This window comes from Cynara cardunculus (assembly GCF_001531365.2).
Source record: "Cynara cardunculus var. scolymus isolate 2C chromosome LG 5, CcrdV1, whole genome shotgun sequence".
NCBI classification, from domain to species: domain Eukaryota; kingdom Viridiplantae; phylum Streptophyta; class Magnoliopsida; order Asterales; family Asteraceae; genus Cynara; species Cynara cardunculus.
In genome coordinates, this window is record NC_037532.1 from 10729799 (window position 1) to 10741668 (window position 11870).

Here is an 11870-nt window from a genome sequence, read left to right on the forward strand (position 1 = left end):
TTCCTTTGATCGCTGAATGCTGGAATAACCTGGAGGTCTCATCATCATTCGCTGAAGCTAGCGCAATCTTCACACATTTGTAGATAGGCTCGTAATCACTGAATACCGCTTCAGATCACGTACTCGCCAATCTCTAATCTTCAGTTTCAGTCTTCGACATTCGCTGAAGGTTCTTTGGTGTGTGTGTTGTCTTCTTGAAGTATTGTTTGTCTCTGAGATTTATAAAACAAGCTTCTCAGCGATCACTGGACATACTCAGTGTATGATCGCTGGAACTGAAAATACAGAAACAAAATTACATCGATAGATAAAAGGGATTATCATCAAATCACTGAGAGAGAGGATCAACAGTATGCATCACAAAATCATATATGATTATCCTATAAAGAAGTTGGACAGAATTTTTAGCTATAGTATGCATCACAAAACCACAGAATTTAGTTATAGTATGCATCACAAAATTATATGTGATTATGCTATAAGAAAATTGGACAGAATGTTTAGCTATAGTATGCATCACAAAATCATATGTGATTATACTATAAAAAATTGGCATGTTTTATCTATCATTTCATCCAAAAAAAATCATAACTGATTACAGAAGAATACACAAATTAACTTGATTAAACTGCATAACATAACAATATTTGCCAAAAATTTCCTCCATATACCATTTTATAAAAAACACATCATTATCTCCATAACTAAGTAACGAAAACTACTGTTTGTCAACATACTAATTGTAAGTCTTCATAACACGAAAATAATATCCCAAAAGTAAATTGTTCAAGAACTTGGCCATTTATATGAAAAAGAAAAGGACTGTCGATAATCAAGACCTAAGCAAGACATGCAATCTTGGTTTTTGATGCACCTTGTATCATCTTCTTGGTTAGCTTAGGATCTAACTTTGCAAAATCCATTGTCCGCCTCATCATGTTATACCTCATAGTGTTATGTTTTGAAAGCAAGATCTTTGATAAGTACTTGTTCATGAATTTCATCATTTGAACCTCCTGAATTACTGATTCCTTTTCAACCCCATCATCATATGTACTTACCATCTCGCCTTTGAATGTCTTCATGTGGCGCATAACAAAGATTCCACAATCATTGTAATTGTCTAAGGTTCTCCACTTCATCTTATACCTGTTTGCTTTCGCTTATGACATGTTCACCCGTGGTTGTTTCTTCTTTGACACTTTTTCCATTTATTCTTTGCTTGATGTACCCTTATCCACAACTTGCTTCTTCTTCCCCTTTCTTGGTGTTGGTGTTTGCTTATTACTAATGCATATTTATATATAATTATTAACAATCACAAATGACTGGTTATTTAAAAGAAGTATATAGTCAAATAATGAACATATCGATACTAATACAACTATGATCTCGTATTTGACTTTTAACGCAATATATCGAATACGAACATCATTAACCGTAATCCCAAACCCCAAAACAGGTTTATGTTACCACTGTCACAAGTGATTAGTTTCACATAATAATACAATAATGAATGATTAGCAATATTTGGTAGGTACAACAACCCCATGAACCCCAAGCCTAATCACATTTTGATCCATATCCATATGCATATTACAAACTTTTTGAATCACACATGATTATCTATACTATATTATAAAGCACTTGACAAAAATTAAAAACCATTTTTTTATGTATAAAGTACTGTTTATTGATGTATATTACTTAAAATTCAAGATTATAAGTACATTATGCGTAACTACAACTTATTAAAGCTTTATATTTGAATTCGTGTAACTAATTGCATATAAACATAATTAAATACACGATAAACATATCATTTTAATTATAAAAAATCTAAAATATAATTAGAATAATCATTGAGTTCTAACAGAATACTTAGTTGTTATCTTTATAAAAAAAACTAGAAGGGTACTCGAGCAATGCAGCGAGATACATCTCGATTTTAATGTTTGATTTTATTTTGTCTATGTCAACAAAATACGGTTTTATATGATTTTGAGAAAACGACAATGTTTTTATTTTGAATAAAATATAATTTTGAAGATCTCATAAAATTTTAAAAAATATATATCGATATTTGTATCAAATTAACTATTGAAAAGTCTCGTTTTTTTGTGTAACTTTCTTAAGTCAATTTTTTTATTATAAATTAACTTAAGTCTAATAACAAAATAATTTATTTTTAATTTAATAATATAATTTTTATAAAGATAATAATTAAGTATTATGTTAGAACTCAATGATTATTCTAATTATATTTCAAATTTGTTATATTTAAAAATGAGATATTTGTCATGTATTTGATTATGTTTATATGCAGCTTGTTACACGAATTCAAACATAGAGCTTTAATAAGTTGTACTTAAGTACAATTTATTTGTAATCTTAAATTTTAAGTAATATGTATCGATAAACAATACTTCATGCATAAAAATAGTTTTCTAAGAGTTTTTGCCAAATGATTTATAATATAGTATATATTATATTATTATACCAAAAAAAACTTGTTTCGTTATTAAACTTAATAAATTATATTATTAAACCCCATAAAATTGTATTCTGACATCAATAAAGATAAGAATAAACATTAACATCGATACGTATCTTTGCATTGCACGAGTACCTTTCTAGTAAATAATATGAACAAGAACCCCATGAACTTCATACACTTATGAATACCCTATGCATATTAAAACAAATGTGAATCACAAATGGCTAGAAACCATTTGAACATGCAGTTATGTTATATCAAATATGAAAACTATTAACCCCAATCTCAAAGCCCAAAACAGGTTCATGTTACCAATGTCGCAAATTATTAACAACATTTGGTAGGGACAATGACCCCATAAACCCCAACCCCATGAATACCAAACTGAATCACAATGTGAACCACATCTACATACATATTACAAAGTTTGTGAATCACACATGATTAACAAGACCCCTATAAACCTTAATTACCTTTGTGTATACAATATGCGTATTACAATATTTGTGAACACAAATGATTATAAATCATATGAACATACCAATTATGTTATATCAAATATGAACACCATTAACCCCAATCAAAAACCCTAGAACAAGTTTATGTCACCAATATCAAAAGTGATTAGTTTCCTATAATCATGTGATAACCAGGTATTTAATATTAAAGTTTGGGGTGGTTTTATTTTTAAGTTGATGGTAAATTAAGGGGCTTTAATTGTGAATATGCTTAATTGTTAAATAATTCCACCGTCTTAAAGTTTCATGCATGAGATATTTGTTATATCTCATGGGAGAATGTGAATGCATGATTTTAAAACTATTAAACCTCCACCGCCTATGAATTAATTATGATGGCATAAAAGTAATATATAAGATTCATCTTATCTTATTGTTGTTTTTGGAGAGAAAGAAAAGAAAGAAAAACTTTTCTGTGTGTTTTCCTGTGATAGAAAAGAACAAGTTGATTTTGCGATTTTATTTGAAGTTGTGTGAACTCATCTTCAAATACGTGAAAAAGATGAGGTTATGTTATCAAATTTCTTTATTTGGTGTTTGAAATATTGAACCGTATGGTTCTTATGTGGGAAGTTGATAAACAATTTCTTGAAAGCTGTCTGAGTTTGATGATAAATTTGGTATAGAACTGTAAGGTTCTTTATATGAGTTTCTGTTTTGAAACGGATTTGGTTGCCAGTTTTGGTAAAAGGGTAGTTTTGATTATGATTATATCATGATGTGTTGTAATAAGGGTGGCATATCAAGGAGTTGTGTACGTTAGTAATAAGGGTGGCATAATCATGAGTTGCTTACATTGGTAATAAGGGTGGCATAATCAGGAGTAGCGTACATATGCAACAAGGGTGGGATAATCAGGAGTTGTGTACAATAAGGGTGGATAATTAACCACAAGGGTGGTGCCTAATTGGTTTGAGCTTGGCTCCAAAGGTCAAAAGTAGCTGGAGGTCTCAGATTCAAATCCAAGGAGGAACAAAAATCCCCTTGTGGCCACGAAGATTCAAATGCGGTGACTTCGGGCTATCTGCAAAACAGGTGGGTGCTTTGGGATTAGTTGGCTCGTATAGCGGGTTGGATATCTAGGTTAATAAAAAAAAGGTGGATAATCTATTTTGGAAATGATAATCTTTTGATCATGGGTTTTGTTATCACATTCTTATGAGGTGATGATCTCAAGTTATCATGTATGTGTGATACGAGGACTTGATTATTGCATCCTATTGATATGATAAAAAAGTGTTTAAGGACCAGAGGGGCTCTGGTTGGTCTTCATGTTGGACCAGAGGGGCTCTGGTTGGTTTTCATGTTGAACCAGAGGGCCTCTAGTTGTCTTTGGGACTTTGATCTTTTCAAAATGATCAACTCATCTCGAACCAGAGGCTTTGCATATGCTATGCAGTGGCTCTATATTTGGAAGTTGAGCTATATGTTCGAGCTCTGTATCCAAGCTATGTTTGAATTCTGTATTCGGGCTCTTAGTACCAAAAACTTTTAATCCTTTTTGATTAAACCATTTTCAAATCTTGTTTTATATTAACACTTAGAAGCCCATAATATAGTTCAACCAGAGAGGCTTTGGTCGTACAAAGGGCCTCTGGTTTGGCTTTGTCTTTGGGTAGATTCCTTCTAAGTATGTTGCCTTTTGGCAAATGAACTAGTGGGATTTTGGTTGATGTTCACATTTAAGCAGAGGGTCTCTAGTCATATTTAAGTTCCATTTTCTAAGTATAACTCATTTGTGGTTAAGCGAACCAGAGGCTCTGGTCGTCCAGAGGGCCTCTTGTTGGCCATGTCTTTTTATTGGCTTCTTTTTTTGTTATCTTATACTTTTAAGTTGGACATCTTAATGTATTTTGCATTGATTAAAGTGGTTCAGAAGGGCTTTGGTTTGTCTTGAACTTATGGTTGAATTTGAAGTTCGAGACTAGAGGCTCTGGTTAGTAGGACGAGAGGCTCTGGTCGTTCAAAGGGCCTCCGGTTGGTGTTGCTTTTTATCATACCTTGTTTTTTATTAACTTTAAATTGCTTTGTCTTAAGTTTGGCTTTGATCTGGTTGTTGGACCAAAAGGGGCTCTGGTTCTTTAGGATCAGAAGGGCTATGGGTGGTCTCACACAGTGTGATGCGAGGAGTTGAGAATCTCGCACCAATGTGATGCGAGGAACTTGGTGGTCTCGCTCTATGTGATACGAGGAAGTTTTATAAGTCCCTATTTGATGTGATAAGTTTTAATATGGGATAATTTGCAAGATATTAGATATTTGAATTATGTTTATTCAAAAAGTTATATATATTTGTTATAATTACAAATATGATTTTATAACTTGTTTTGGTGATTATTCACACTTAATTGCAAGAAGGGATTTCTCACTAAGACCTTAAGGTCTAACTCTCATTTTGTGTTTCAAAAATGTGCATTACAGGTTGGCCACTATCAAGGGATAAGGTAATGGGGAAAATGTGAGATTTTTCTTATATGCTTACTTGGATTATGGAGAAGAGTTGTTATCTATTGATCTTGAATACTTGTTATATATGCAAGTGATGTATAAGAATGAAGTGGAAAAACTTGTTAGCTATTTTTGGAATGTAGCTTGTTGTATCTTTTTGGGACCGAATGTGTACTATGATGTTTCTCTTTATATGAAATATATGGTTATATGCAAATGGGGATCTTGGGGTGTTACAAATCATATATAAGGAATGATTAGCAACACTTGGTAGGGACAAGAATCCCATGAATCCCTATCAAAAATCACATTGTGAATCAAATACATATGCATATTACCACATTTTTGAATCACACATTACTATAATTAATATGAACAAGAACCCCATTGGATACCAATTATATTGTGAATACCATATGCATAATACAACATTTGTGAATCACAAATGATTAGAAAACATATGAACATGCCAATTGTGTTACGTTGTACATCATATATGATTTTAAATATACAGTAACAAAAACATTCATATAGAAAAAACGTTTTCAATTTATCATCAATAGTCCTATTTTAACATTGCATACATATGATACCGTGTAATATATAACAAATGTAAAAATCAAGAATGACAATCATCAAACTATCACATACGCTTGTAATAGACCACCCAAGACAACAAGCAAACATAAATCAGTAATATTTTAACACTATTGAAATTTTTACCTAGTTCCTTCATCAATGAGAGGTTCGGTACTGTTCGGTCGCTTCTTCATTGAGCTTAAAATCATCAAAGCCAAGTGGTTCTTCATTGGAGTTTCTAAAGGTGCCAACATCTGGCTTTTTTGCAACCTAATACTTTTTCGTAGTCCTTCAATCAAAATCAAACAATGATTGGTATGAGAAACCCTAGGGCTTACTTTCAAAAAAACAAAAGAGCATGCAATAATAAGATCATACCTGCCGGCTGCCGCATCCATTGTTGAGCTTCACAGTGTTGTTATTTTTGTGTAATACGACTTTGAATAAGCTTCAATGGAGTCGATTGTGAAAGGGTGCGATTTGGTAAGCTTTCTTCAAATTTTCAATCCATAGCATGTATTGTTTGAGATTTTTCTGGGAAATGATTATGGACTGCGATTTGACAGGAAAATCATCTCTAAAATCATGTAACTGTTTAAAGTATAGTCCATTGAATAAATTAAAAGAAACCTAACGGGGTGTTTGGTTCAGTCAAAAGAATGAAAATATGAATGAAAATGATAGAGAATGAAAATAAGAATGAATTTCCACTCCCTCCAGTTTAACCTAGAATCAAAATTCAAGCTTATGGGGAATAAGTCTATTATATTATATAAAACCAAACAGTTTCTTTTATTTTCATTATTATTGATTACTGCTTAATATCTCTAACCAAACACCTCCTAGAACTGTAAATTATATATATACCCTTGATTATTGATTTCAACATGTGAATTAACGAGGACTATAAATAATTTTTGTTTGCACCAAAAGGGTTTGTAAAGTAAAATCATTTATTTAGTTAACAAATGATTTTTTTGGAAGCGAAATATATTATATTAAAATTGAATTTAATATATAATTCATACTATATTATAAAGCATTTGAAGAAAATTCTTAAAAACCATTTTTTATACATAAAGTACTGTTTATTAATGCATATTACTTAAAACTCAAGATTGCAAGTAGATTGTGCGTAAGTACAACTTATTAAAGCTCCATATCTGAATTCGTGTAACTAACTGCAGATAAACATAATCAAATACAAGATAAACATCACATTTTAAATATAAAAAATCTAAAATATAATTAGAATAATCATTAACTTCTAACAGAATACTTAATTATTATCTTTATAAAATGTTATATTATTAAACCCAAAATAAATTATTTCGTTATTAAATTTAAATTAAACTTCAATAAAAAAATAAATTAAAGAAATTACATAAAAAATAAGAACTTTTAAATAATTGATTTGATATTAACATTGATATATTTTTTTCAAATTTTTATGATATCTTCAAATTTATATTTTATTCAAAAATAAAATATTATTGTTTTCTTAAAAACACACTTGTATTATAAAGTCGATAGAAACAAATACTAAAATAAAACATTAAAATCGATATATATCTTGCTATATTGCACGAATACTCTTCTAGCACGAATACTCTTCTAGTAATTAGTATATGTTGAACTTAAACCATAAAAGAATTAATTGTTTTTTTAGATTTAATTATGAATTTGGTTTATGTGGCATGCATGCTTTTACGAAATTGGTGCTTTGAGAAAAGATTAAAAAAGAAAAAAAAGACGAAAATGCCCTTAAGGACAATTTTGTAAAAACCATCGAATCACAAGTACCAAATCTTAGTTTACTCTTTGATAAATCTAATAAAGTATTTGGGGTCCCAAAAGTCGGTTACATAATAAAGATATTAAATTAAGAGTAAAAGGACAAAATATGCAAAGTAGTTTTATCCTTTCAACGAACCGACCACTCTGTAGGAGGCTACGTGTAGGACATTGATTGGGTGAACTATCCTTACGAATTACGAGGACAATGCGGAGACACCAGCAACAGAGCACGTGTCACCATACACAGATCTTCATAAAGCGCTTCCATTGATACGACGACGTATGTCCCATCTCTCTCGTTGTCGCCTTATATATAAATGAATAGAAACGAGGCCACACCAAACATTCATATCTTTTCTTGTTCTTTAGGGTTACAGCGAGTCAATTGGGTGAGTTGTGAATGAGTGAGTTGGGGATACTTTGAAGTTTGAATCGGTTGTTGGATGATTATTTAGAAAGAGATGGAAGAAGAAAGAATTGGTAGCAAGAGAGGAAGGGATGATGAAAAGGGTAATATGGGAAGACTTGAAAAAAGGGCGAGTGGGATGGTTGTGGTTGAGGAATACAGTGGGGATGAAATGATTAATGGAGTCAAATATGAGGAAGAAAAGATAAGTGATGGCGGTGGTGGCGGTGGCTTGTTTAATCAGCTCATAACTAATTTGGTTAACAGCCCTAAATCCAATCAACAGCTGGAAACTGATCATGTTTTTCAAGCTGGATCAGAGAAGAACAGTGGTGGTGGTGCTGCCGCTGGTGGTGGGGTTATTAATGATTTCATTTCGAATATCTTCAATAGTAGTGGTGGTGGTGGTGGTGAAGAGGTGGTGGAGAATGGTGGTGAGGTGGTGGAGAAGGGTGATGGTGGTGGTGATGTGGTGGAGAAGGGTGGTGGTGGGAAGATCATTGATAACGTTGTGTCCCAGTTGCCGAGAACTCTTTCAGGTATGCAATTTCCTTCTACTTTGATTGTTATCAAACTGGAGTTATGTATTCTGGAATATTTATGTTTACGTTTTGGAAACAGAGGATGCAGTTCCGGCAACAGATGAAGCTTCGATTTTGTTGCACTCCATCATCCATGACTAGATTTGACTTTGACCTTTATGTTTTAGTAGTCTCTTTCTTAGTTACTTTGTTGTGTTCGATTTTTGACTCCTATTTTATGTGGATCGATCATATAAATACATATTGTTAGAGAGATGTGTGGACTTTAATTAAATGTATTCAAAATATACTTAAAAGTTTGATGTGATCTAACAAAAATATATGTAAATTCTGTGCACAATTTAGAGTAAATTACGATTGTTGTCCCTGTGGTTTGTTAATATTTTTTGTTTTTATTTTTGATTTTGAGGTTTAGAAATTGCAATTTTTATCTCTGTGGTTTACAATTTATTGTTATAATTTCTACCTTAAAATATAAGGATAAGAACGGTCAAGAACTATGAACTACAAGGCAACAAAACAACAATATATTATAAATTATAAGAACAAAAATATGAATAAATTGCAAACTATAACGACGAAAATCGTAATTCTAAATCACACGGATGAACAAACCATCAAAAAGAAAAACATAATTTACACTAAGATTTAACTTGAAGCATGTTATTGTTTTGTATCGCAGGAGGATGCAAATATGTAAAAGAACTTTTTAAGTAATTAATAAGCCACATAATATCGTTGAGTGAACTATGATTTTCGTTGATTGTGAATTTCCACCTTTGTATTTTTTTAAGTTATGATCATTGTCTTTATAGTTTGTAGTTCATTATTGTTTTTGTCTCTGAATTAATTACTTATAATGAAGTATAAGGCATGAAAATAACAATAGTTTGTAAAACACAAGAATGAAAAAAGAAAAAAACTATAAACCACAAGGGGGGGAGCAACAAATTATAAAGCGTGGGTTTAAAAACCGTAATTTCCAAAGTGACGAAAATAGTAATTTTTGATAAACCATAAAGACAAAAAAGATAACTTAGAGTCTGTTTGTTAGCAGTTTAATGAGTTTTATGGAACTCACAACTTATTAGTTAGCTATATATGATTGTTTGGTAGTGGCTTAATGACATAAAAAGTGACTTGTTCAGTAAGATTCTAGGGGAAAGTTTTATGCAGAAAGTCAAGTTTGTCGAAACCTATCCCTCAATTAAAAAATATGTTTTTAACATCTTATGAAACCTCCCCCCCCCCCCCAAAAACATATCTTGATTTCTAGTAGCAATGCATCGCGAACCTATATATATCATCCGCTAATACACGCCCAATTAATGTTTGGATAAAAATCCTATCCGTCATCATACCATTTCAAGGACTTACAGAAATACCTCGAACGGTGCCACACTCTGTTCGACGTACAACAATGTGTTGAACTACTTCTGAGGATTGGTCGTTGAGGGTCTCTAGAGAGTCCTTCGCGTAAATTGCTTTGAATGGGCAAATCAGTCATTTGCCCTTGGGGATTCGACATTAATCCTCTCATACCTACTAATTGATGTACCTGAGATGCATTTCCTCTGGCTCCTGATAAGACATTATATGGATTGGATTAAAAGGATTGGTCATCTGAAAATTAGGAGACATTTCTTGTCGCAAATATTCACTTGTGGCATACCATATCTCGATCGATTGACGTAATTTTTCTACCATGTGTACATTCCCATAATGATGGTGATTTCCAAAATAAAACTTTGTTGTTCAGCCTGTTGAACTAGCCATCTTTTAGAAGGTATTGTTAAAAGATCATCAAATCCTAATGAAATGGATGCGGTGGTAGCTTCTCGGAAACCCAGAGTCTTTACTTCATCCAGGATACGTGTTGTATATCCTATTCCATAGTGATCAATAAACCGATTAATAAGTCGTTTCATGGCAGTTCCATCTATCATTTTATTGTAAAAGACATGAGTGGCCCGTTGTGCCATCAGTACCTCCATATTGCGTTGAGTAGAATTTGACAATGGGTTTGAGTCTGTGATTAAAAAACTTCCTTTTCTAGATCGTGATTCGCGTATAAATTCTGCAACTGTAGTCCTAGTTAAACCGGCGAGACTCGCATTCCCGCTGGTAGCATAGAATTACAAAAGCCCTGCCAAAATCTCTGTACAACTTCGTCTATTCCTCGATAAAGAGAAATATGACCAAGAGTGGTTCGAATATATATATATATATATATGAATAATTTCTTTTTTATACTTATTACTATCAGATAGTATCCATAGATCTCATAATAGGTCCCCAAAGATTCATAGTGAATTTCGATAGGAGCTCCTTTTGCAGCAATAACACGTTGATCTAGTCGCCACTGGAACCACAAAGGACTACCTAAATTGATTTGTTTTGCCAAAGCTCCAATTACATCATAAGTATCACAAAAAGGGTTTTTTTTTATAGTTATAGTTATTATCTTCATTTTGGTAGTTTCTACGATTACATGGATTACACCTATTTACACAAATACCTTGACGATTTTCACTCCTTAAGACATAGAGTCCACTAAGCATATCTTGAGTTGGTGCGGAAATGGGATCTCCAATAGTTGAAGACAAAATATTCATATTAGTATACATAAGTAAACGTGCCTCTGATCGAGCCTTCGCAGATAAAGGCACATGAACATCCATTTGATCCTTGTCAAAGTCTGCATTGAAGCCCTTACAAACTAATGGATGTAAACAAATAGCACACACTTCCCCTAAAACGGGTAGGAATGCTTGTATGCCTAATCTATGCAGAGTAGGTGCTCTATTCAGCAATACAGGATGGTCATCCAGAATTCTCTGAAGTATTTCCCATACAATCGGGTTTTTTTCTCAAATTTGACTCTTAGCAACTCCTATGTCGAAGCAAGATGTTTTCTAATTAGGTCACAAATTACAAATGCTTGGAAAAGTTTGTTGGTCCCAAAATGGTCTACAAGAATACTAAACAGTTTGTAGAAGGGGGGGATGAATACAAACACAATTTTCAAATTTAAAATATATATTGATAAAGAAGATCAATACAGATTTTACAAGATTGTTTGC

The 11870-nt window shown here is 32.3% G+C and overlaps 1 protein-coding gene across 1 annotated transcript; it reads left to right on the forward strand.

Annotated features, from left to right (window-relative positions):
* The first annotated feature begins 8212 nt into the window (after positions 1-8212).
* Positions 8213-9151, forward strand: LOC112513777. The gene is made up of 2 exons (XM_025120138.1): positions 8213-8784; positions 8867-9151. Exons 1-2 carry the CDS (start codon positions 8301-8303, stop codon positions 8926-8928), a joined length of 546 nt encoding a protein of 181 aa, XP_024975906.1. The 5' UTR covers positions 8213-8300; the 3' UTR covers positions 8929-9151.
* The last annotated feature ends 2719 nt before the right edge of the window (positions 9152-11870 follow it).